The sequence below is a fragment of the Pteropus medius genome, unplaced genomic scaffold, assembly GCF_902729225.1.
Source record: "Pteropus medius unplaced genomic scaffold, Ma_sr-lr_union100, whole genome shotgun sequence".
Classification (NCBI taxonomy): domain Eukaryota; kingdom Metazoa; phylum Chordata; class Mammalia; order Chiroptera; family Pteropodidae; genus Pteropus; species Pteropus medius.
The window spans coordinates 3,984,619-4,012,253 of record NW_024344370.1 but is presented as its reverse complement, the minus strand read 5'-3'; the positions used below and the strand labels follow the sequence as shown (position 1 = coordinate 4,012,253).

General features: G+C 41.0%; 1 protein-coding gene across 3 annotated transcripts in view; it reads right to left on the bottom strand.

The window, feature by feature from the left end:
* IL31RA (interleukin 31 receptor A) overlaps positions 1-27,635 on the bottom strand; it is a 61,533-nt gene that overhangs the window by 4,428 nt on the left and 29,470 nt on the right. For 2 of the 3 annotated variants that reach the window (XM_039869956.1, XM_039869957.1), the window contains 10 exons: positions 23,710-23,872; positions 18,581-18,660; positions 15,669-15,885; positions 10,513-10,695; positions 9,495-9,596; positions 8,544-8,690; positions 6,629-6,769; positions 4,450-4,543; positions 3,240-3,321; positions 898-1,887 (listed from right to left, as the gene is read on the bottom strand). In XM_039869956.1, coding sequence (XP_039725890.1) covers positions 1,423-1,887; positions 3,240-3,321; positions 4,450-4,543; positions 6,629-6,769; positions 8,544-8,690; positions 9,495-9,596; positions 10,513-10,695; positions 15,669-15,885; positions 18,581-18,660; positions 23,710-23,872 — 1,674 coding nt within the window. In that variant the 3' untranslated portion in view covers positions 898-1,422. Of the gene's footprint in view, positions 1-897; positions 1,888-3,239; positions 3,322-4,449; positions 4,544-6,628; positions 6,770-8,543; positions 8,691-9,494; positions 9,597-10,512; positions 10,696-15,668; positions 15,886-18,580; positions 18,661-23,709; positions 23,873-27,635 lie in introns of those variants that run through there. The other variant, XM_039869958.1, reaches the window with a different exon arrangement.

Here is a 27,635-nt window from a genome sequence, read left to right as displayed (position 1 = left end):
ATCACCAAATTGGGCTGCAGTTACTTCAAAGTGCCAGGAGCCTGGACTAGAATTTTTAGTTATAGGAAAGTTAAAGCAATGTTTTTGCTGAGTTGGTGGCCTATGAAGTTTATGCCTGCTACCCAAGTACTGACTTCTCAAACTCTCCTAGAAAAAAATACCATCAGCCTCTTTGGCTGGCAAACACCTAATTCAATGCACCTCAGCTGATCACTTATTACCTAGCCTCTCCCCATCTCACCAGGCTCTCAGCGACCTCCCCCTAATGGCCAGATGAGTCACAGCTGCACGTTAGGAAGTCATCAGACAGCACTGTGGTCAGGGTACCAGCCTAGTGCCAGTCATAAGTTCCTGGGTCTCAGCAAATGAACCCTTCTATCAGCACTTAGGCTAAAGGCTCCACTGATTCTCAGCTCCGTGCTCGGCTGTGGCTAAGGCAGAAGAATCCTGGTATTGGAGCAGCAAAGTTGCTACACATTGCATGTTCCCAGGCACTGCTCAGCTGCTTCTGGGCAGAGCCTTTGAAGGGTGTGTTCAGTAAGCATTACTGGGCTCTGAGTCAGCACGAGGTACAAGTACAAAAGCCACTGCTACATTTGGTGCCTTTCTACTCCCAGGCTTGGGTGCAAGATGGAGGGGCAGACAGGACCTCCAGGAACTACTCCAGGGCTGGGCAATGGCCTGGACAGTGGGGCAGACCTGCTGGCCCAGTTTACAGCCCTTCCCCCAGTGCCCTGCTGAGGCTTCTCTCAGTCCTTGCTCGACCAGCAGCCAATGTGCTGTGGACTCAGGACAAGAGTCCTAGGTTGGGGTGCAGCCACAGACACTTGAAATTTAATGACGGCAGGTACACTGAGCCTCAGGTACACTATCAATCCTATGTTGAAGAAGAAAAGTAAGATTTCAGGGCTAACTCAGAGGGGGAGCCCAGAGCCCAGGGGAGGCCAAGGTGAAGAGAGAGAGGCTCTCCCCTCCTATCAGACCACCCAAGTGCCACCTAAACAACTGTCCTCTGGCAATGGGAAAAGTGTCTCCTGGAACTCTGAGGAGCAGCCCCAGCAAAGGCTGTGACCATGACTCAAATCATAGGGAAGGTCAGATACTCCCACTTCGGGTGTCCACTGTCCCTCCAAGTCCATCTGTCAGAGGCCTCGAGAGCTTATTATCTAAACAAAACACTTTGCGTTTCCTATGCAAAGCACTCAGGCTTATCAATCACCATCTTTTCTTCACAGCTAAGTCACATGTCTGTGCTAACCTAGCTCAACCAGCCGTTCAAGGCAGGCGTGACTTTCTCTAATGCAAGCAGGATGGGGAGATGACAAAGGAAGCTCTTCTGGCCAAGCTGTACTGTCACGCTCCTTGCAGGAGTCACGCATACCGAGATGCAGAGGACGCAAGCCATGGTGGCATCTAGACTTCTCACTTGGTTTGGTCTGGAAGTTGTTCAGACATGAGAAATTCTCTGGTTGCCAGCGAATTTTTCAGATAAGGGTTTGGTGTGCCGTCCTCACAGAGGTGGTCAGGCCCCAAACTTTGAGCAGAAGAGAGAGGTTGCTCTCCAGCTTCTGAGCAGACCTCCTCTGGCATTCCAGAGCACAGGTACTGGGGTTTTTGGGGGAGAGCCTCGGTTGAAATGGGAGGCTCTGTGAAAGTCTTCCCGAGAGAACAATAAGGCCTGTAGGGGGAAGTCACGTACTCATTCTTTTCCCCTCCCAGAATGTTTTCCTGACACTTTCCAGATTCCTCTGTGGAAACCTCTTCCAGAAAATTCTCAAAGTTCACCACCAACTTGTCAATAAGGTCTCTGGGGGCAGAACATGGTTTTAGAATCCTGTCTCCTTCCATGTTCAGAGAGTCATCAATTCCATTCAGATTTAGCTTATCCTGGAAGAGAGAAAGGGAAACCCCCAATGGTCATTTGGGGGCTACATATGATGTAACCAAAAGCTCACTGGGCTTGGGACACCCAATACCCCACCTGTTGATAAGTCCCCCATATTCCTCCCAGAGACCAGAAGTGGTGGCCAATTCGCCTCTACACGCCCTCGATAGAAGCTTGGCAAGAGTGGCAGGTTTCTTGAGAAAGAAACAATTTCAGATAATTTCTTCTTTTAGAGTGCTCGAGGCTATTTTTTATACAATCGTATGCTCATATAACCCCAGTTGAGAGGGAAGCATCCAAATGAGAACTCTTACGATAAATGACTTGCCCAACATCACCAGAAAATCAAAGGTTGCCCTCTGGCAGAGGCAGTGTCATCTCTGTCATCTTTACACCGTCAGAGCCTAGCTCAGTGCCTGACATACACTGAATGATTAATAAGTGCTTGCTGTAGAGGGCATACCTACAGATTATTCAAAAAGCATTTTAGACATCAGATAATACTGCCTGTGAATTCATTTATTCTCTTAATAACTTTTAATGAAGTAGGAAAGTAAATAGGGTAATACAAGACTAATAAAAAAGAGAAGAAAATAGAAATCAAAATCACAAAAATAAGAAAAATTAAAAGAAATAAAAATAATAAAAATATCTATGTCAAAAAGAGACTTCTGAGTTAAAATAGGGTTTATATTAAAAATTCCTGCATCAAGAAATACTGAAAACAGTCTTTAAGTAATAAGGATTTCAAGGATATATTTGACTGGGGTTATTTCCACTTAAGCAATAAATTAAACCTTAAAATTTTCAGACGTTTTCAATTTAAAAACTTATGAAAAAGGAGGATTTCTACTTATGATTAGTTCACTAGAAAACCCCATTGCCAGTCAGCTTTGATTATAACGTCCCCAGTCTGAAACAAACAATTTGAGGCAGCCTTCCCCAGCCTTCGGACACCCACGCACATCAGTGTGCCCTCCAGGTATCCAAGTGGTCTCTAGATTAACTGGCTCTTGGCTGTTTTTAAATTGCTGCAAATCTTACAGTTGGGCTCTCTAATCAGGCAGTCAGGTGCTTAAGGGTAGGACCAGTGTCTTTCTTCCATACCATCCTTTATAGGACCAGATCCATGCCCAGAACACATTGGGTCCTTGTGAACCTGGTGAAGCCCTTTCCTCTGGTCAAAAGAATGAGGTCAAAGTCATTCGAAGAAGGCTGATTCCATCACCCTGCCATTCCTGGGAGTTTTTACTGCCGAGCTCTCTATATGTGAACCCTGTACAAAGCTCGGCCCAGCACTGCTCCCATAACCGGCCTGCTCAACGATTTCCTTTATGAAAACAGGAGTGTTTACCTTGAAATCATTTCCATGCCATGTGGCAATACTGCTTTCAGCAGGGTTGGGGACATCAGGCCAACAAAGGTGCTTCAATTTGCTAAGAGATAATATTTTAAAACAGGAATGAGTCCGAGAAGCATTTTAGTTGGACAATATGGTCGAGCCAAAAGAGTAGGGCTTTGCTTAAGAGAACTGTATGGCTTCCTCCTAAATAAGGTCAAGCTCCCAGCCTCCTGACTGAAACTGAGAAAGCAAAGTATTTTGGGGGTGGAATTGCAAGTCAGGGATGGGACATGATAAGAAGAGACCTCACCCAACACAAAGCTATTCCTACCCTTCCCACTCTCCCAGCCGTGCATCTCCACACCTGGTCCTGATGCCAGAAATCATACTGTCACAGAGCCATTTCTTTGAGATTTATTCTCTGGGAAGACTAGTACTCTAAACCTTATAAGCTACCCGCACTTTAGCTTATAAAGTGTGGTCACAACCAGCAGCATCAGACCACTTGGGAACTTGTTAGACATGCAAAACGTACACAAATTTGCGTTGGTGACTTGGTTACAACCTGCATTTGGGAACTTGCATTTGACATTAGCTTGACCATAACTAAGCACAGCTGCGTGGCCAAGGTGATCCACAAGTGCAATTCTGGAGAGAGAGGTCTACCAGGGAAAGAGCCCCTGACCATCAGGGTAGCACGAGGCTCTTTCCCCAAAGCAACCGGGACAGGCAGAACAAATGCCCCTGCAGCCAGCCCTCCAACACTGTACCGCAAGCAAAGAACAAGTCTATGCTGGGCATATGACTGGCTAGCACTCTAAATCCTTGGGGACACAGATCCCTGCTCTGCCTGAGAGAGACGTTAGTGGCCTTGAGGTCTCCTGCTACTGCCAGGGACCCTCTCGAGACATTGAGGGAAAAGATCTTCTCCCCAACCCTAGTCTCAGATACTGAACACAGCAGACGAATCTTATGGAGCAGCTGGTACTCCTCTGGCTTCAAAAAGGCCAAGGCCTGCACGGGGGGCTATGGCAAGTGAAAGTCTTGTTTGGCAGAATTCTGGTGATCCACAGGGTATGGCACATAATAAACTCAATAAATATGTACCAAATAATAAGTGAGTGAACGTCTCCTTAGTGGCAGAATACCTTCTCCCGCCCATGATGCCTTCTACCCTTTCCATCCTTGATTTAAGGGCACATGCTGTTGGCTGTAAACTCACTTGGGTTTTTTGAGACCATATGCCATCGTCAGGATGATAAGAATAAGGAGGCCTCCTCCAATCAGAGAAGTTATAAGGCCAATCTCAAGGACACCTTTGGGAAAAAGAGAACAAAAATCAGTAGCAGGTTTAGCTCCTCACTTTCAATATAAAAATCAAAGATTAATTTTTTCTTCCAGTAGCTTCAGAAACACATTCCTTATTACTTTTCTTTCAATTCATTCAAATTCATTCAATTAAAAAAAAAAATCTTGGTGTTTGTGGCTCCCCATCCAGTTATCTTCTCCCTGAGTAATACTGACAGACATTGTGTTCACCATCCATCCTCCAAGTTCATTCATTTAGTGAATATTTACTGAGCACTTATGATTTGCCAAACACTATTCTGAGTAATAAAACAAACAGCAATACACAAGAACTACAAGATCCTTTATCTCATGGAGCTTATGTTCTAGTAAAACAATTCAGACAATAAATAAGATTATTTCAGATAAAACGGCATGATAGAAAGTAAATAAGGTAAGGTAGGAGAAAAGTTAGCAACATTAGATAGAGTGGTGAAGGAAGATTTCTTTGAGAAGTGAAAACTGAGCTTATATTAATAATGGGAAGTAACCACTGTGAGAAAATATGGGGAAAGCATTCCAGGCAGAAGAAACAGCAGATGCAGAAGCCTTGACATGGGAACAAGGAATATAAATAGAAGCAGAAAGTGATAGGAGATGAGGTTAGCAAGGGACAGATGATGAAGGATTCTGAAAGCTACAGGAAGGAGTTTGGATTTTATTTTAAATACAACAGAAGCCACTGGTGGGTTGTAAGCAGGGGGTTTGGGTTTTAAACTCCAGCTGCTATGTGGAGAATAGATTGTAGAGGATCAAAGGTAGAAGCAGAGAGATCTATACTCTGTAGATCAAGGGTAAGAAACTTCTAGGCTCCAAGGAAGGCTCTTCCCTATAGTTTGATCCCTGGAGAAAATTTCATCATATAATGCAATTTGTATCTAGTGTTGTAAAAATACAACATGATTTTAAAGAGCAATATCAAAAAGAACTCCAAAAAGGCAATGTCGGTCCTTAAAAATAGAACATATTTTCTATGTAAAAACATGCTATACTCACATTTTCCAGAATAATAAAGCTATTTCTATTCTTTTGAAAATGTGACGAGCAAGAGGCTTTCGAGACTACTTAAAGCAGACTATTTTTAGCTGCTACTGCAAAATTTAGAAATGTTCCTTTACTTTTAGTATAAAAGGTCATTTATTTCCCCTCCCCCCACTGTAATTTCCTTCCACACCCCACTTCCACCCCTGACCTATGGATGTTGCCGTTTCCCTTAAGAACTGGATCTCTGAAGGCGGGGCGTCTCCTCCCAGACGCTCATGGCGTGCACCTGGGGCCTAGTGCCCCCCGGGGAATGGCACCCCCAGTGCCCTCGGGTGGGGGGAGCTGGCACATCCAGGGCCTGGCGCACCCGGGGCCAAAGTCATTCATTTCTCAAAAGTTTTAATATATCCTTAAAATCAAATCTCTTTCACACAAGGACTTGAAAAAACTAACATATATCTCTGTTTCTCCCATTCTCCTTCTTCTTCATCTACCTCCTCTTTCCATCTTCTTTCCCTCTTGAATATTCCCCATAATCATCACATGAAACTACATTTTTTTTACATTTTTGTTATATTTATTAAATCTTTCTTGCTCCTTATTTTGTAATGTAAAAGCTGATAAATAGAAAATGTTATGTGCTTTTTTGCTCAAAAACTCCACAAATGATGATGATGCTTATTCAACCAATGTTTTCCCGCCGAGGCTCCATTGTGCAGTAACCTCTGACAAGCAGAAGCTGGCGACTATGAACTTGGGGACAGCCTCAGGGCAGGAGCTGGTTTGGATCTGAGACTGAAGTTGACATTAACTCGATCCCTCTACCTCAGGCCAATATAGGGCCACCCATGAGGAAGGAGCAAAATGATCAGGCTTTCCAAATGCAGCTTTGCTTTCTCTACCTACTCTCTCCTCGCCCATACACCTTCCAGGAAAGTCAGTGAGCCAGAGAGCAGGTGGCCCTTCTGACTTTGGCTTCCCGCTGCCTTCAGCAAACAGCAAACAGCATTTCTGACTGGTCTAAGGGAGATGGCAAGGAGACGTACACAGGGCTTGAAGGAAATACTCACTAATTGACAATGTCTTGAAGTTTATTTGGGTGCTGTTGGTTCCCCCAGCACTGGTACTGGCCATGACCTGAACAGTGTAAGAGGTCTTTCGTGTCAGGGACTCCAGGTCATACTGCAGGATGCTGGAGTTGACTGTCTTGGCTAAAGGAAAAATGAAGAAGTCAAACACTACAGCCAAGCCCAACTGAAATTGTGCTTTAATAGCGCTGAAATAAGAGCACTGGAACCAGTACGTCCAAGCTCGGCCATCTCATACCACAATCCCTCTATGCTTAAAATTAGCCTATAAAGATGGATCAAAGACCTAAATATAAAAGCTAAAACTATAAAACTCTTAGAAGACAACACAGGGTAAACCTACATGGCTTTGAATTCGGCAATGGTTTCTTAGACACGACACAAAACATAGAAGCAACAACAACAAAATAGATTAAACTGGACTTAATCAAAATTTAAAGCTTTTATATATCAAAAGACTATCAAGAGAGTAAAAAAGACAATCTACAGAATGAGGAAAAATATTTGCAAATCATGTATTTGATAAAGAACTTACATCCAGAATATGTAAAAAAACTCTTAGAACACAACTAAAAGACAAATAACACAATTTAAAAATGGACAGAGACTGAAAAGGTTTTTTCCAAAGAAGATATACAAATGGTCAATAAACACATGCAAAGATGTCCAGCATCATTAGTTATTAAGGAAATGAAAATCAACATCACACTGAAACAGCACTGAGCACCCACTGGAATAGCCATGATTTTTTTTTTTTAACAGAAAATAACAAGTGTTGGTAAAAGATGTGGAGAAATTCAAACTTTCATACACTGCTGGTAGAAATGTAAAATGGTGTAGCCATTGTGGAAAACAGTTTGGTGGTTCCACAATAATTTAAACTAGAATTACCATATGACCCAGCAATTCCTCTCCTAGGTATATACCCCAAAGAATTAAAGCAGGGACTCAAACAGATATTTGTACACCAATATTCACAGCAGCATTAATCACAGTAGCCAAAAGAGGAAAAAAAAAAAACACCAACAAATATCCATCAACAGATAAATGGATAAAGTATGTACTGTCCATACAATCGAATGTATGATTCGATCATGAGAAGAAATGAGGTACTAATACATGCTCCAACACGGATAAACTTCGGAAACACTACGCTAAATGAATGAAGCAAACACAAAAGGCTACATATTATATGATTCCAGTTATATAAAATATCCAGAACAGGTAAATCCACAGAGACAGAAAGCAGTTTTGTGGTTTCCAGGGACGGTGGGAAGAGAGTGATGTGAAGTAACTGACTGATGGGTGCAGCGTTTCTTTTTAGGGTGGAAATAGGTAGTGGTGATGGTTATACAACATCATGGATGTACTTAATGCTACTAAATCATATGCTTTCAAATGTTTAAAGTAGTAAATTTTATATTATATGTATTTTTCAATAACAACATAAAAATTAGCCTAAACAAGAATCCACACCTAGCCCAGAAATTAGGATGTCAGGAGATACTGTATGACTTTGCAGTGGGCAGTAGTAGGAGTCATGGTAAAGGGTCCCACACTGAGGTAGGTGCCACCGGACAGGGTCTGTCCCCACTGCACTCTCTAATTCAGGCATAACAGTCAGGAAGCTCCCTGTTTACAGCCTGACCAGGGAAAATGATATCCACTCCTCCTGTTCATACAGGACTCTCAGGTACTGTCACTCACTCTCATTTGGCTCCAGAAAAGTCAAGAGGTAGGTGCTCTTGGCCCCATTTTCAGAGAGGCTCAACGAAGCTAAGTGATTCATGCAAGGCTGCGGGGTACCAACGACAGGAGCCTCCCCTATGGTAGGTCTAGCCACGGCATCTATTTGGGGTTCTGGAGTTTTTTCAACTAAGCTATAAAGCACACTTACAGAATTTTTTTCCATCCTCGGCTTCGTAAAATATTGTGTAGTTGCTAATGAAACCATTTCTCTGACTTTTGGGAATCTCTTTCCATGCGATTGTGACTGTCTTCACACCAATGTTCTCCGCTTTGGTCACAGGACCTGATGACGGGACTTTACGAGAAAGGGAGATAAATAATAAACACTGCATCACCCCCCAGCAGATCCTGCTCCCCACAGGGCTTTGTCCATTACTCAGACTGAAATTAGTGTTGGAGGTCAGAGGTGGGGCAGAGTAGGAAATTGATAAATCAACTCGTTTGGGGAAAAAAATGTTCTCTGGGGTCATTAACCAGGAAGAGAAGCAGTGTCCAATATCAGAGAAAAAGGACTTTCTTCTAGACTTCTCACTCTAATTTGGCACCCAGCTCTTCCACTCACATCTGTAATAGTGATTATCAAATAAATAGCTGAAGAGTATGCTTCCATAGATTTTCTTTGAGTGACAAGATACATTTTTTTGTTGAATCTGGAAGATGTTAACTTCCAAATAGAAAAAATAAAGTCTGAGAAGTTCACCAGTAAAATCCTTGCTATTCCTACACAATTAAAAATAATTTTTCAGTATCTCTAACTTAAATCTGTAGGTCCCTAACTTGGTCTTAACTAAATGTTATTTCTGCTTATAGCGCCGTCTGTACTCAGTTTCTTTGTGAATTTGGGCAAGTTATTTTACCTCTCTGATTTCAATTTTCCATTTGTGAAATGAGGGGCTTGGACTTGATCTCTAATGTCTGCCCTAGCTTTGAAATTCATTGAATCGAGAACTTGACCACAATGTGTCAAACATACATAGCTCACTAGAAGCTGAAGGTACAGCATGGATGAACGCTAAGGCTACAGGCATTCACGGCCTTATCTGAATGGTGGACAGGCCTTAATGTTTCCTCCCCACTACAGGACCTTGTCCATACATACCGCCTTCTTTGACATAAGCCTGGATGGAATATGGCTTGCCCACTTGGTCTTGCCATATTGGATACACAGAGATGTTATAGCACCAGAAAGGTTGTAATTTATCTGTAAAAGAGAGTGGGGAGGAGGGAGGAGACGACAAGCATTAAGTGTGGCATGTAGAAGGAATGCTAAACTTAGAGTTATGACCTTAGACTTATAGAAGGTATTCTATTTCTCTATATTTTCACATCTGGAAAATAAGCAACTTAGGTTGGTTGGTCTCTAATGTCCATTTCAGTTCTAACATTTTAAAATAATTCTTAGAACTAAATCTGCATCACTCTGACAAAATGATAGAGCCACTGGGGAAGGAAGAAGTAAGAGATCCAATCCTTTATCACTGATTTTGATATATAACTTAGGGATGCGCAATAAACTTAATTCTTCTGTCAACAGCATATCACCCTAAATAACTCAGATACCATGAATTCTAGCTCTTCTATCTGCCTGCATCTTTGCATAAGTATAATTCTTCATATGAATGCTGTTAAGTATTAAAAAAAGGTTGGACTGATGGGAATGGGAGGATAAAGCCTCACTTATGTGCCTTACAAGGATCAGAGACTTCCTTGAAAGAAGGCTATTCCCTTTACCAATCACCTGGGGAATGGGCCTAGCTCTGAAACAGACAACCAGAACTGAAGCGGGTAAGAAAGGTGAGATACAAAATGCTGGTGTTATCCACATGATCAAGATGTCTGAGAAGGATTATCTGGTGGCGGGTTAAGATGGTGTTTTCCATCTGGAAACAAGCTACCTGGAAACACGCCAGATGCCTGGTCTGATACCCATGGCTTCTTGTCCCAGCATTGCTGGGAAATGCCAAAAAAATGTTTCACTTCACCAAGCTTGCAGTAGCTTGTCAAATGCTATTAATCACATTTTCAGCTTTGATGCCAAAGTTCGCAAGATTTAAAAACTGATGAAAAAAAAAATGGAATCCTACCTAGAAGGAACTTGTGGGATCCACACTGCCTACCTTGCTGGATTGTCCAGTTCCTGGTCTGAGACACAGATTCCCAGTAAAAGGTGGATGGCTCTGAGTCCAAATCTGGGAACCACTCAACCATCCATGTGTCCACCTCCGGAGTGGAGCTTTGCCACTCCACCGCCAGCTGGTCCTGAGTGAGGCGGGCCTGCATGGCCTCGATGCACTGAAATGCTGAAAGGAGAGAAGACTGTTTCACAGTTACCCAACTCATCCTCCAAATGCGCCAACCACAGTGGCATCTATTCATTGCCCAAATCCTAAAGAAGGTCAAAATGCAGGGTCTTCCCTGCAGCCTCTCTTCATGGTGCTATTTTCATCTGTTTTATTGTTTCTCTTTTCTTTACCCTCCCCCTTTGATGATGAAAAGCCTTCGTAATCTTTCCTTATCTCCTCAAAATTTACCTGTTTCTAGAAAAGGATCTCACTAGAGTTAATGATTGAAAAGACTAACCTTCCATGGGTGTCTCTGCAAGTCTAAAGGAAAGCAAGCCTGAGAACAAGAATGAATCTTTAAAGGCTGAATTTCAGGCACCAGTAATTCTGTGGCTGGGAAGCTGGTAGAAGGTGACCCGAAAATCATACCAGGGAGATGACTTCAAATTTCAACCATCTAGGCTCGCCCTGCACAACCTGGCTATGGATCCCTATCCTCAAGGCAGTAAAAGCCGTGTCTGTATCAGAAAGACGCACACCCATCCAAAGCACCTAGGTATGGACCAATATGTAATGACAACATTTTGTGCCTGCCTAGCAGAAAAACTCATGTCTAGAAACAGGTCACAAGGACTCTTTTAATATAAAAGTTGAACATGTGGCTTCAAATCCAGTATCTGGGAGTTATCCAGAATCAGAGATCTATCTTATTGAAAATGTTCTGAATATGCAGAAAGGAGAACCATCTGGAGGTGCGGTTAGGCGGAGAAGGAGGGCGCAAAGCAGTGGCACTCAGAAGATCAGAGAGCGGCTCTGCCCTCATCTACTCCTCAACACCCACGGCACACCTGAGCCTTCAAAATGGGAATCCACAAAAACTATGTTTAAATGAATTTCAAAGACAGCCCTGGATGAGGCAGAAGAGATGGTGTCCCTTAAAAAAAAAACCCCAAAGCCTTCTGAAGCTGGATGCCTAGGCCGAGTGCTGGGATTTTGTGTGGGGGCCAAGGGTATTGAATCCTGCCATGTCCAGGCAACAAGCCCCAGCAGGCTATCTGTATACACAGAAGCCTCTGTTCTGGATGGCCACAGTTTATGGATCCTTTTCCCAAAGTGGGCCTTTATGAGACACTCCAGCTGCTAGTCCTAGAAGCAAGGCCAGGTGATTTGTCAACCTAACAGGGTAGCTCTGAAGAAGAGGAACTGAGGCATGAAGGAAATTTGAAGTTAGACTAGGGGCGGGGGCCAGGGCCAGGTAATCAATCCACCTAATCCCTATGGCTCCTAGTTCCTCCTCCTAGCGCACCCCTACTAACAGCCTCTAAGCATCCTCAGTTTCCATTCCAGTCAGGCTGAAAGTTGGGAATGGAGCACTGGGGACTCTACCTAGCCTCTCATAGCAGATAATGTTAATGCTCCCTGATCTGCTCAGATTCCTTCTTACTGTTTTTGTGTTTTGCTTGGTTGGGATAATTTTGAGATGTAACTTATACTCTAGAGTCCCCATGCAAGGTCAGGCTGGAACCATTCTCCTCAGGACTTTTATCACAGATCTCACTTTTCGTGGGTTGAATTGTTTCCCCCAAAAGACATCCTCAATACCACCGAATGTGACTTTATTTGGAAATCAGGTTGTTGCAGATATACATACTTAAGATGGTGGCCTTTAACTCAATATGACTGGTATCCTTATAAGACAAGTGGAATTTGGACACAGAGACAGAGGCACGCAGGAAGCTATCTATGAGAAGACTGAGGCAAGAGATTGGAGTCATGGAACAGCTGGCGCTTCCAGAACAGAGGAAGTAAGGAAGGATCCTCCCCTAAAGGCTTTTGAGGGATCATGGCCCTGCCAACACCTTGATTTCGGACTTCTAACCTCTGGAATGACGAGACAATACCTTCAGGATTTGGAGCCACCCAGTCTGTGGTACTGTGTTGGGCAGCCCTGGGAGAATCGAACAGCACCTTTGGCTTGGCCTCTTCCCCTTCCCTGGCCTTGCTTCTTCCGTTTCCTTTTCTGGTCTCCCTGGAGGCACTTTCTTAATAAATTACTTGCACACAAATCCTGTCCTGAAGACGGGAGGCCGTGTGGGTTCCTAAGCCCACACTCCTTCCCTTTACTAACATTGGTGCTCTGTGGAGCAGGATTCAAGTCAAAAGGGCCAATCTGAGGAAAGAAGCCTGGGCTCTGGACCAGGGGACTGCAGAAACGGTTCAATTAAACCACGAGTCGACCTTGAAAGATGAAAGGGCCCGGGCAGCATTAAAGTGTGCTGAAAGAGAAGTTTCCAAATCAACATTCCACTGAGTATAAACTAATTGCTAGATCCCTCCATCATTGGACAAGAACTTTTTGCGCAGTTTCTCCAAATACAACATACCCCCAGGGGTGGCAGGAAATACAGAGCTTCCAGGGAAAAGGGGCTTTGACTATGAACAAATCTAATTCCTTGCATGAAGGCAGTCACTTTGGGCTTATCAAGTAGAGCTCTGAATAGTGCCTCACCTTTGCCAGCTGTCCTAGGCCAACCTCAACTCTACCCCAGCTCAGGCCCAACCTCCTCCTCAGCCCCTCACCACACAACTGACTTTGCTATTCTAGGCCCTGCTTCATAGATTCCTGCTGGCTAAGGGCTCCTAGAACTCAGAAGATATTCAGGCAAGAAAATATCTGAAGGTATGTCTATTTCATGCCCTAATTTTAAAGGTAGAAAAATGGAGGCCAACAGAGGTAAATAACAGTTCAGCATCACACAGTATCTGTGACCGGAATTCTAAGTCACTTTATTAATACCAAGTCCAAGATTCTGGAAAAATTATATTGTACACATTTGGAGTCAGTGAGGCCTGAGCTTGAATTCCACCTGAGAGACTTCAGGCAAATTACTAAGCTTTCCTGAATCTCAGCTTCATCATCTAAAAATTAGAGCTAAGAGCATCTCCTTCATAGGTCATTTCAAGGCCAACATCAGATCAACCTATGTCATCTTAGCATAATGTGTGACATATAATATTGAACAATATGATTATTATACTTACTTAATGATTGTTATACTTACAACTATTATTATAATTATTCTCCGGTTGACTCTATTTTATTAAAAAAATTCTACAAAACATTGCTTTCTTATATGTCTAGAATAGAGATCTGTAAACTTTCTCTGTAAAGAGCCAGAAAGTAAATATTTTAGGTTTTGTAGGCCAGATGGTCTCTGTCACTACTGCTCAACTCTGCCATCATTGCATAGAAGGAGACATCGACAGTATATAAACAAATGGGTGTGACTGTGTTACAATAAAAATTTATTTATAAAAACAGGTGTCGGGCCAGGTTTGGCTCACGAGCTGTAGTCTGCCTACACCTGGTCTAGGACCATCATAACTGATGATCGTACTGACACTTCTGACACAAAGCAGGATTGGGAAAAACAAACAAAAAACCCTATCTGAATTTAGCATAATTTTAGTTATAGTATTTTTAAAGTTGATAATCTATGTCTAATAGAAATTTAATCAGACATTTTATTAAGAATGACAATAATAATTAGTGCTAGACAAAGAATTTTACATGCACAATCTTATTTCCTTTTCACAATAACTCTATCAGGTAGGTATTATTATATAACAGCCCCATTTTATAAGTAGCTAAATTTTAGAGAGGTTAGATAACCTGCCCAAGGTTTACGTATCTGGTGAAAGAGCAAAGACTTGAATCCAGGGCTCTTAGACTCCAAAGCCCATGTTTTAATCCCCTGTTCTTTACTGCATCCCACTCTGGGGCTACACCAGGAAATTAAGATTATTAAACAGCAGTACCTCAATTAAGAAAGAATTAAGAAAGAATGACGCATGTATTTGTCAGAAACTTCATCATTAGGAGCGCTGGATAGGCAGGAACTAGGATGGCAGGAGCTAAGGACTGTGGGGAATAATATTAAATATTAACTAAAATAATACCAAGTGTAGCTCAAAATATATAATATGTATATCTAAGAGTTCTAAAATGAGGCAAGGGAAGAAAAGGGTTAAGTTTAAGAAAAAGAAAAAGAAACAAGTGTAAGCAGACAAGTCTAGAGCTGGTAGTGTAAATACCTGAACCAGTGCAGGTCTCAGCGAATAGAGAAAGATGGCAAATATGAAAGTGCATTGGTGTATTTCAACAAATAGTTACTGAGCGCCTTTTCTATGCCAACTGCTCTATGCCTGTTCTAGGTGTTGATAATAAATGAGGAGGAAGAAGGGTAGGAAGAGGAGAAAAAGGAGGAAAAGAGAAAAACAAACAAAGACCTCTGCCCCCATGGAACTCGTGTCTTATTGTGGGAGAGATAATAGAATGAGAAAATCGACAGAATGAGGGGTGGTAAGATTTATAGAGAAAAACAAAGCAGGGAAGAGGACATCTATTGCCTGCAGTTCCTTGAATAAGAATCAAAGGTGTATTTTATTCCAGAACAGAATATAAAATATGAGTTTGCCTGGGAGTTGTAGAATGTTAAAATCTGCTGAATCAAAAGTATAATGAGCAATTTATTGGCAAGTAGAAACATCAGAACCTTTCCTAACTTGGTAGTCAAATGGAAGGGGAAGCAAAGGAAAAGGAAGAGCGAGCAAACCAAGGCTGAGACGTGGTCAATGCAGTGAGGGGAAGATTTCAAAAGAGAGGTTTCAGTCACTGAGGACAAATGTGGCAGATCTGACAGTTTGACAGGGCGCAACCTAGCTTACATTCACTCAGACGAAAACAAATACAAGCCACACACAGACCTTCCAGGCGTATGACTTTGTATCATATGATTTATGAAGTTCGATTTTCAACACAGGCTTTGTTCCAAAGGAACTTTATTTCAAGGGGCTCGCTGATTACCGGAAGATTTTGCTCTTCCCACCAGAACCTAAAAAATCTCTACTTCCCTTGAGAAAAGAGGAATTACTCCTTGGCTGGCTGGATGGGGTCAGGCATCGAAGTAAGAAGTTTACACTGTACTCACGCTTTTCATCAATAGCCGGAATCCTCAGGGCGGTCACTGGAGACTCTCCAAGAGAATTATAAGAAATCACAGACACCCAATAGGTCTTATCTCCCAGGTACAGTTCAAGTTGCTGGTTAGTGGTGTTCGTTGTCTCTGTGAGGTTAGTGTTGTTTTCTGGAAAGTACCATATGTTGTAGCCAAGTGTTTTTTCCAGGACTGGGGCTCCTTTTGTCTTCTGAACACAAAAGAAACAAAATTTATTGCCAGAAACAAAAACAAAAAAAAAAAAGGAAAGGCACTGAGACTGTGCTAAGTGGTGGGGATGGGAGTTGGAGTAATATAGACCACTAGGCACTGAACTACAAGCAGGCGACTGCCCTCCTGGGATGAGTAACACACCTCGTGCTGTGGCATCACACCTTCCAGCGCTAGAAGAGGGGATCTGCTAATCTTTGGTATCAACCCTTAACATAAGTCTAATTCCGTGAGGCTAAAATAAGAGAATGCCTGAGCCAGTGTAAGCAAGCCACCCCCGTTTCCTTTTAGCTGTATCTTTCTCTTTATCCCACATGGGCAGAATATAAGCTAAAAAGTTGAAGCATTCTCTCCAAGCCAATCTCAAGTCTGTTCTGGCTCTGAGTCATCTCTTCCCTGGAAGACCCCAAGAGTTGGAGAGTACCTGCGCCCTTGCCTTTTATCACCACATCCCCCTTCTGAGAAGAGAGCTCGCATCCCTGGACAAGGCACTCCAAGCATCTCAGTTAAGAGGACTAAAACATTCAGGGCTGCCCTATCAGTCCTAAATTCTTGCTCAGAAACCTAAGGTGACCCCAGGGGCTCCAAGCCAAACTCTTCTTTTTCAGCTTTGAACCTGAGACCACTAACCAGATGTTTTACCTAGGGATCAGCATGGTGAGTATTTCCCAGGAATTAGAAGACTTTCCAGTTGTTCATTTTCTGTTACTGATAACACCCACAGATGGAGCAGAATGATTGAATGTAAGGCCAGACAGGACTTTAGAAGTTATACTGCCCTCCCAATTTTAGAATTTCCTTTACAGTTCCCATGACATAAAAGGTCAGTCAGAAGAACCTTTTCTTTTTCAAGACATTCATTGTCTTTTTTAAATAACAGCTTTATGAAGATATACTTCACATACCAAAAATTCAGTTTTAAAGTGTACAATTCAGTGGCTTTTAGTATATTCACAGAGCTGTACAATCATCACCACTAACATTAGTTCATTCCTTTTTACTCAACTCTAATTCTTAGAAAAGTCTTCTTTTGAGGCAAAAAGACCAGTCTCCAGGCTAGGAGGAAAAGGAGGAGGAGGACACTGAAGTCCGTCTCATCTATTTCACAGGTGGTCTACCGGGCCCACTGCTATGCGGCTGACTGCACAGGGTATGTGCCATTGTTTGCTTTCTTTCCCCTAAAATATGTTGACACCACTAACAGTGCTTTCCCTTGTCTGCTGCCTCTGCAACCAGAGAGTCTCCCATAGCCCTGGGGAGGGAGGTGAAAGGAGAGGAAAAAGGTATAAGGATGGTCCAACCCTGAAGTAACTGGGATTGAAATGTCACTTGGCAAAGCAGGGTGAATTCTCCATTTACGAAAGGACTTTAAACTTGCCTGGACTTTAGCAAGCATGACGTAACACAATAAGTATTTTCTAAGAATTTTAGAAACATACTGAAGCGTTTTGGCATCTTACTGCTCTCCTCCCCATTCCTCCCCTCAGCTCCATCTTTTTTTCTCATTAAATTTTATTAGTTTCAAGTACACAGTACATTGGTTGGACAGTTACATAGTTTATATAATGATTCCCCGAATTGCTCTTTCTTTCCTCTGGCTCTCCACCTAGCCATTACATTAATGCTAACTGTATTCCCTATGCCATGCTCCCCATCTCCGTGACCACCTATCAACTACTAGTTTGTACTTCTTTAACCCTTCATCCCCTTCTCTTAGCCCCCTAACTCCCCTCCCCTCTGGCCATCACCAGATTGTCCTCTGTATTTGTGAGTCTGTTTTTGATTAGTTCTTTTTGTTCCTTAGATTCCACACATAAGTGAAATCATATGGTATTTATCTTTCTCTGTTTGACTTATTTCACTCAGTATAACAACTTTCTAGTTCCATCCATGTCGTTGCAAATGATAGGATTTCATTTTTTGTAATGGCTAAGTAGTATTTTGTTGTATATATGAACCATAACTTCTTTATCCGATTGTCCCTTGGTGGGCACTTAGGTTGCTTCCATATTTTGGCTACTGTAAATTGTGCTGCCATGAACATAGGGATGCATAGACCTTTATGAATTATCATTTTAGTTTTCTTTGGCTAAATACCCAGAAGTGCAATTGCTGGGTCAAAAGGTATATACATTTTTAATTTTTTGAGAAACCTCCAGACTGTTTTCCGTACCAATTCACAGTCCCACCAACAGTATATGAGAGTTCTCTTTCCTCCACATCTTCATCAACACTTGCTGTTCTTTGATTTATTGATGACAGCCATTCTGATAAGTGTGAGATGATATCTCGTTGTGGTTTTAATTTGTGTTTCTCTGATGATTAGTGACCTTTTCCTATGAACATCTTTTCATATGTCTATTGGACATTTTTATTTCCTCTTTGGAGAAATATCTGTTCGGGTCTTCTGCCTATTTTTATCAGCTCCCCCATCTTTTCTCTCCTGTTTCCTGGCTGTTTTTCCTCTATTTGCGCTTTTCCTTTCCTATTTATTCCCTCTTTCCCCTCCTTTTCTGTTATGTTTCCTATCCTCTTTTCTCATCTCCTCCTCCTTTCTCTTCCTCTCTGCATTACCCACCTGACTTCTTTGTTCCTCACTCCCAGAACTCTCTCCTAGAAAGGACCACTTGGTGTAAGATCCAGGGTTTTAAACAAATACCCCAGAGTGACGTTACCTTCCACAACAGTTTCACTGTCCTTCTTCCATCCACCTTGGCTGGTCTCAAAACTCGCCACAGATCCAGGCCAAGTGGAGCTGTGAGGAACAAGAGTAAGGTACTCAACTCAGAAGGGAGTCGCAACAGGAGATTGGGGGAATTAGCTTGACTGCCTTTTTAGAAAATGCAGTTAGGAAAGATTTGTTTGAGGGAGACAGCAGGGGTAAGATGGAGAGCAGAAGGATGGCAGCACTGCGATGATCAATAATGTCTTCATTTTGTGGCTGGAGGATTGGAATCAACCAAAGGCAAAAAAAATAAAACTGCTCTTGGATCTGATGACTTTGTAAGGTGAAAAAAAAAATGCAATAGACCCCACTGTAATATCATTTATCACACAAATCTGGATTGAAATGTGACATCTCATGTCTTCTAAGATATAATATCTACATACATTAACACTAGGAATGACACAGATAACTGAAAAGAAATATATATAATTTATACCATATCTACTCCCCAAAAGGATGAAACTGCATACTTATGTTATAAAACATAGAAATGAATTAAAGAAGAAAGGAGAAGAGAAATAATTTTTACTATGGCATATTCTGGGCTCTAAACTTAATACTGATCTCCCAAGTAGGAAAAGTGAAAAAGAATCATATTGAGTTGCATATTTCTCATGGCCTGATAAAAACAAAACACAGAAATTTATGTGAAGGCAAGTATTTTGTGGTTATGGGCAATGAATTCATACATGGAATTTATATTATGGATTCCCTTAAAAAAGACACAGGGCACTAAAGACCAATGTGTGTAATCACAGTTGAGCAAAAGTACAGAAATACAGCATGTGGACATTTAAAATGCAAAGGGATAATGTTAAACCTGATTGATGCATTTCTCTAGTAAACAACATAATCTAAGACAACATAGTTCAAGAGTGTTAGCTTCTGATGATCTAACCATACAGGGATAAAACTTACAAAAATAAGAGGAATTTATATTTCGCTTGATCTCTGGACTTTTGTCTCTTGTCTCAAGCAAGTTTGGCAAGGAGTAGATTATTGGCAATGAACAGTTGAGTGCTCAGACATGCTTCGAAAACTTCAAAATGTTGAGCTTTTCATTAAGGAATGACTCACACACTTTAGTCATGAGAAGAAAGCAGAGAGTTCTAAAAAACTGTCCAGAAGTCTGTTGGCCTGTAATTTGAAGAAGTAAAGAAATGTCTCTAACTGAAGCTGCAGTTGATTCACTCTGAATCTTTTCTTGACAAAATCACATGGCTGATGAAAATGTAATTAGGTCTGCAAAGAATAGGGTCTGCACTTGGGCCAAGATTTAAACTATTTTAGTACTGAGAGACTGTTTTCAGGGATCTTTTCAACTTACGGTGATAAGTGAAATTACCGAACTCCAACTAAAGATAACTTCATAATGTAAAAAATGTGCCAATTAAGTCAATAATAACCTGTCTTGTCATCAGTGGGGAGTCCCATTTCTACAGCTACTCTTGCAGAAAACAAAGTGTGGGTAACACAGTCTAACTGTTAGGCTCTGAGTCTCCCAATAAGATCTATTGTAATTCCATGTAAGTAAATGGGAATTGTTTAGACTTTACATCTGACTTCATCTGCATTCCATTGAGATGTTGTCTTACGAACTCTGCCTAGAGTTTTCTGATTTCTTGAAAGTCTTTATTTAATCAGATGAAAGGACAGTCTGTACTCAACAGGGAAACAGGGAGTAACAGGCTGGTTTCAGCCTGTCTACAAGCCAGTGAGATGTAAGCAGAGACAGATTTCCTCCCAGAAGAACTTAGCACAAGGCTACAAAGTCACTAGACCCTCAAAATTGACTCACAAAACTGGAAGAACTCTCACTCTGTCTCTTACTTGCAGAGTCTCTGTTCCAGCTATACTGAAGTGAGACTCAGGAATAGTAACATTGATAGTAAGAAAAAAATCTAAAGGCAACATGTTCATTACAGTCCAGTCCCAAATATTCATCTGAAGGACGTACAGGGACAAATATAAACTGATTATTAAATAATCAATCATTCCAGTCACTTGATTAGAAATACGAGCGAATTCTCCTTAGATTTATCCTACTGGTAGCTATTTAGTTTTAGTAGTGATGATGAATGAATTTAATCAGGTATTGTCTTTTTTCACTGAGGCCACTATTTCATACAGATATGGTTCAAAGGGAAATAGTTTTCCCAATATAGACATCCCACAGATGCAGCTTTTAGTAAAACCACTGCTTAACTAGCATGTAAATCCTCTATAATTATTACAGCCAATTTTTCATTAACCTTGAGTTAATAATGGATTTGCAGTTTAATCAAAGGGGAAAGAGTAATAATTCTGTATTTGTGAAACAAAATTAAATTGTTTCAAATCTGCCAAAAACAAGAACAAAAACAAAAACCTATGTATTCAAAGGTATCAATTATTTCGACCAATAGTAACAATATGATGCTATGTTGTTTCTATTTCAACCTGGGAATCCCCACAACAGCCACCAATTAGACACCTCAGACACACTGGTGCCCTTGCTGAAGACCAATAATAGCTAGCTTATAGTAAGTGTCACTGCACTAATCATTTTACCTAAATTATCTCATTTAATCTCCACAGCCCTATAATTAAGAATACCATTAGTATTATCTCCATTTCTGAAGTAGAGAAGTAAAGCAACAGTCCGATACCATAAGCTTTTAAGTAATAAAGTCAAGATTTGACTATAATTATATCTGTATCATGTTTAAATGTGAGTAAATAAACCTAACAATTAATATGTTGAAATCCAAAAGAAAATAGTGCTCCATGTCCAACTTAGAATAGAAATTTTTAAACAATTAAACAAGGTTTGAGGTGGTATGTATTAAACAACTGGAATTTCATTGTGAAATAGGGAAACTAATAGCTTGTGAAATAGAAAAGGGGAAATTAGGAATTCTTGGAGGTGGAGGACTACATGCTCATCGATTTCCTCTGGGATCCTGAAAAAAATGAAGAAAAACAAAAGCAAAAGTTCTCCAGGGGTGACTTTGACAAATGAGCATTGATTTTTATTTAATTAGCACAAAGAACACCAGCATCTAGTGTTTTGCTAATTAATCTTAGTCAAGCTGGCTAAAATAACAAATCAGCTGAAATAATGTCTTGTTTCTGGCAGCAAAACAAGTGGATGAACTGACATTAGAGAGTGGCTGGACAGTTTTGAGCTAACTGAAGACACTGAGCCATAATGGCACCAATAGGTCACTGGGGAGAAGAGCAACAGCCACAGGGAGAGGAGCTGTGCTAAACAAGATCACACCTGAGATAGAGCTTAATCTCCCATATTGCCTGCTAAAAGGTATAGCAAAGGGAGAGGACAGTTTGCTCAATGATACTATATGTGTTTCATTCTAATATTTTGAAAAGGAGGGCTCAGCTAAGAGATAGGCAACAATAATTAACTACTCCAATAATTTATAACCATTGGACCATTTTTTTCCTGTGCAATTTCTGTGCTGTTTGATATTTGTAAACATTACATTTGTATTCTTTGGACACTTTGAGATGATGTCTGTAGAATGTAAATGTGTTCGCAAATATTGTATATAATTTTCATCAAAAATTTACATTAGATCCACAACTTAACTAGCTTTGTTTCAACCACACATGTATTTTTATTTATTTAAAATTTATATAGCCCTTACCATTTGTAAGGCACTGTTATAAGCCGTTAAACATGAAATGGCTTGGAAATTTATGGCTTTCCTGTACTGCTACAGCCTGCCACAGAAGACTTGATGCCTGATTGGCATAGAAGAACAGAATTTTAGGGTGAGGAGGGTCTTCAGAGGCCATCTAGCACAATTCCCCATGTGCTGCATGAAGCCTTGTATAGCCACATCACCAAGGGGTAGTGCAGACTAAGCATGAACATCTCCAGTGGAGGATACAAAATTCAGAAGGCACCAGATTGTTTCTAGACATCTGACCATTTGGGCAAATGGGTCAAACATCTGTTAATGCCATCTTGGATTTGTGGGGAACTCTACCAGGATCCAGAAGAATAAATTGTTGTCATATGGACCAGGAAGCACAGAAATTGACCCCCAGTGAAATTCGTTTTGGACTTTGGATTTCCAGAAGTCTAAGAGAAAATATTTGTGTTGCTATATAGCCACTAAATTCGTGGTAATTTGTAACAGCAGCTATAGAAAACTCATACATTCATCAAACATGTATTGTCCATCTACAGGGGGTCAGGCGCTGGGCAAGGCTCTTGATTTACAGAGAATGCCAATACATGCTGAGTGACCCTGTGCAATTTATTATCATCTCTAAAACTCAGCTCCCTCATCTCCAAATGGGGATGATTCTACATATTTAATAGGGCTGTTAGGAGGATTTAAAATAATAGGAAATCTAGCATTTATTAAATGTTTACCATGGTTAAACATATTATTTCATAATCTTTAAATTAACACTAAAAAATACTATTCACTCAATTCTACAAGTTATATTCCATTACGAGAAAGGGAAATACATAGTGAGAAAACCGAGGCTTAAAGATTAGGTATCTTTCTCAAAGTCACTCCAGAGCCAGGCTGGGATTTAAGCCAAACCCACAGATTCAAAGTACTGTTCCTAATTACCATACTACACCTCGAACTGTTCCTAATTTCCATATGTCTATCAATGTGTGGTCTCTTTCTCTTTCCTTCCTTTGCTATTATTATGGTGAGACCTTTTTGTTTCTCATTAATTACATTTTTATTTTTTTAGTGGTAGCTCCAGAGTTTACAATATATATCTTTATCATAGGATATCTTTAAATATTATACCGCTTCACATATATAAGCATAAGATGTTTATGAGTATTAAACAGGTGATCTTTTGCCTTGAAGGCAAAAAAGCTGCTACTTTAATTAACACCATCAGAGGAGGGCCAGCTTATCCTGTGGACTCAGGTGGGTGCAGTGAGTGCCCTGCAGAGAGGAAATGTTCAGACACTCCAGGCTCTGGGATTGTGGGATTCCATGAGTCCTAGTTACACAAAACTGAAAAAACCCATAAAAGCTACGCCAGGCCGCCCTAAACCAGAGCAGGCAAAAAAGGAATTACAAGAGACCAGCTTGCCTTCTTCCTCAGTTGTTCCCATTTTTTCTTGGCTCCAGCCGCTCCAGAACCTTGAGTCCTCAGCTGCACATTGCAGAACTATGACATACTCTGTAAAAGCCTGAAGCCCTGTGAGGTTGTATGTTTCGTCTCTGTCGATATCTTTGGTGAAGTTGACTTCCATCTAGAAGACAGAGATAACTTTGAGCTGGATGGGAGATCACATGTTATCTTTCCAGTTTTCTTCTCTAACCTTCTCTTACCTTTTCAGAACTAGTAGCGTTATATCTCAAATTTTAAAATATATATGTGTCCTAAATAAAACTCCAAGCATGCCCGGGGACCATCTGTACCTAAATAGATGTGAGTCATCGCATAAATCACCACCCTCCCTACTTCCTGCCCCTAAGCTGGTGAGGCAGAGATTCCTGCCTCTGGGCTGGATGTGAATGAGCAGAGTCTTGTTTTTCTGGAAGATGCAGGGTCCTGGGACTCAGGGCAACCTGGGCTCCAGTTTAAACTTTGGCGGTGACTCCAACACCTAGAAATAAGGCCCCATGAAACAGTAGGTAACTGAGACCTTAGTGGCATTAAGGTCAACCTTATGTCATTCACAAGACTTAGAAAACTTAAGGTGCCATGAACGACCTCAGCATTTGTTATCAGCAGAACTAGAATCAGAACACAGATTTCCCCACTCCTAGACTCTTTCCCTTACCCAAATCTTCCATTTCAAATTATTGGTCTTTGGGTGACCAGTCAAGCTGCTAAAGATGTTGGCAGCCTAGATACATAAATTCATTTTGACACCCTCTTGGGGTAGGGGAGGAGAGGTAAATAAAGCACTTCTCTTTTCTAGACCTCAGTTTCTTCATTAGTAGAATGAACGTGCTGCTTTAAATAATCTCCAAAGTCCCTCTGGACCCAATCCTCCAAGACAAACTTAAAAACTCTTTCTGAGTATGGTCATTGTTCCTACAGTATGAACTTTTAGCTGTTGCTTTATATGAACTTATACTGAGTTGATTAATAAAAATAAACTGCACTAATAGGCATGCCCATTTTGTGAACATGCACATGAGTCCCAGAAAACCCAGCAAGAGAAGGAAGTCCTGATATTTCCTATGTGTATCTAACTATAGGTCCTGGGCCTGTAATAGGGCAAAATGAGAACATGTACAGGTGGCAACGAGATGAGCATCCCAGCCCCAGATGGATACTTCTGAACTCCCAGCCTAGTGAGATGGCATTGGAGCAAGAAAGTAGGAACCAGAACTGAGGGAAGTTGTGCTGCTGTATCCCAGGTTCCCTGAGTGCCCTCCACCTACAGCCCCTGGAGATGTTGCAATGGCAGAATAGGGCTGTTGGGAACATAACTTGGGACAATCCATCATCTTTGGGAAGTAGCATCCCCAAATTACCTTAGTTATGGGGCCCAGTTTGAACCAGATTAAGACCTTTAGGAGCAGGCCAACCACATGTAAATCAAAATTAAAACAATATTAACCCATAAAATACATGCAAGGAAGGTTAATAAAGTTCTATTTTACTTTTCGTGCTTTTTAAAATATACAATATTCTTTTAAAAAATCTTTTTAATTTTTCCTCCTGCTTTGCTAGTACACTGAGCAGAAGCTTGGCCTGCTTGCTGGGTCTCCTCATGTTCACACTCAGAAAGCTCTGCCTAATGCAGTAGTGCAAGCCTGTTCTTCTCAGCCCTAGCCTCGAAGGAAACAAAAGCTATTTAGTCTTTCACACAGTGTGCCTCTAAGGCTTCTTTTACTTTGGCTTTCTGTACAGGCTAGGTGCCTTTGGCCCTCACACAGAGTCCAAGATCAACTGATCTTCCATATACAGGCTTAAATTTAAAACTTTCCCAACTCAACACAGGCAATGGACGCCAACCAAAACATTAATTAGTTTCATCAGGTTTGTTTCTAACAATCTATACTTTATGCCAAATCCTGGCTCATCCAAAGTGTTTATGTTTTAAGAGATGAGTCAGAAGTTTTGGTGCAAAGCCTACATCAAACTCTTAAGACAGTCTTGAGATCCTTTTGTAGAGTGTTCATATGGTTCCATTTTATAAAGGTGGAATCCATTTAGACTAAGGCCGCAGGAAGATGGTTTGGAGGTTGCCAAAATATGATCGAATGAATGACTGAACTTGGAATCAGAAAACCTGGGCTCAGGTCTGCAACTTACAAACCGTGCGATCTTGGAGAAGGGATTTAAGCTCTCTACATTGCAATTTCCTAATCTATAAAATTTTTTTTTAAAGTGGTTCCTTGCTCATAGGATATTTGCAAGGATTAAACAGTTTGGAGTATAAGAAAGTACTCTGTAATCCATATAGCATCATACACATAGCATCTTGGAATATGGACATATTGGGATTTTAGAATTAGTTTTTATATGATTTACTTTTAGTTGAACAAATATTTATTGAGCATATGTGCCAAGCAATGGGAAAATAAATATGAAAACCAAGGTCTCTGTGTCTGAGGAATCTATAGCCTAATCTATAGACAGCTTTAAATGACTGCACTGAGTGTTAAATGCAGTGACAGAGGAGGAGTACCCAGCTCAGGCTCTCAGAAGGAAATGTGTTAGACCTGAGTTCTGAGAGATGAATAGGTTTAGCAAGGTATGACCAGGAGTGGAATACAAAAGCAGATGGTATTCTAGGCAGAGGCATAGAATAGTGAAGCGACATGACACAAGGAAAACTAGCAATTCATAATTAATAGAGAAGCCAAGGCAAGATGAAAGATGAGGTTGGAGTGATCAATAGAGGTCAGGTCTTAGGGGTTTAAAGATCTGGCTCTTTATTCCTAGGTAATGAGAACCATCCATAGAAAGCTGGGTTGGTTTAGTTGGGTTTAGAATTGTGTAGACTTGTGTGTGAAAGCTGAAAGGAGAGAGATACTGGTTGCACATTGCACTTTCCTTCCCACTTCCTCCCAGGAACTTGAATCTGGAAGGAAGGAGGCAAAGATGAATACAGATGTAGGTGAGTTTGTCAGAGGGGAGGTACAGGATACTGGAAGTTAGGGTAGTTTACACTTGCTGCCCTCACTTAGTGTTGTATGTGGTTTAATAATTTTCCAGAGGGACATAGATCTTGGTTTATTTTTCTTGTTGAATCCTATCCCAGCAGCCACAGGACTCTGGGCCCAGACAAACAGAAGAAATAAAGGGTCTCTAGACATAAGTTCTTCAGGTTCACTGAGACTGTGACATGTGGTGTGAAGGAAGATGCTCTGCTCAGGGGTTCCCTTCTGGTTTCCAGAAACTACTAATCAGTGAGTCTTATGTTACAAGTAGTCAGGTTTTAGGAGAATGGTTCCAGAGCTGGCATAGAAAGGAAGCTAACAGGAGAAGCAGACATCATTATTTCTCTTGTTCTGAACACAAGAGAAGTTAACCAATTTTCTGAAAGAGTTTGAGACTAGGAGAGGATGCAGTAAACATAGTATCTATGGGTTTTAGTGATAGCCTCATGAAAAAAGTAGGTTAATTGTAGTATTAATTAAAGAAATCTGCGCAAAAGGCGAAAGGGAGGAGAGGTCGACGTCTCTGGATGTTCTCTCTAGTTTACTGCATGGCTCCAATGTAGTCACTTTTTTTATTAGTGATTAAAGTTTTAAAAGTGTTATCAAATCTGAAGATATTGAAAGTTAGGAAGTAGAATGTTAACTATAAGTTTTGAGTGTTAGAATAAAGATTCTAAATAGGCTGAAATGATAAGACCAACATGAAGAAATTCAATAGGAGTAATAAAACACCTGCACTTAGGTTAAAAACCAACAAGCTATAAGATAATGAAGATATGTTTTACTAGCAAATCTAATGTGGGAAAAAAGTTTTAAAAATTTAACTGATTCAAGTGGCTAGGAGCTAAGAGTCTACAAAGTAAGGTGGTTACAAAAAACAGTTGGTACAAT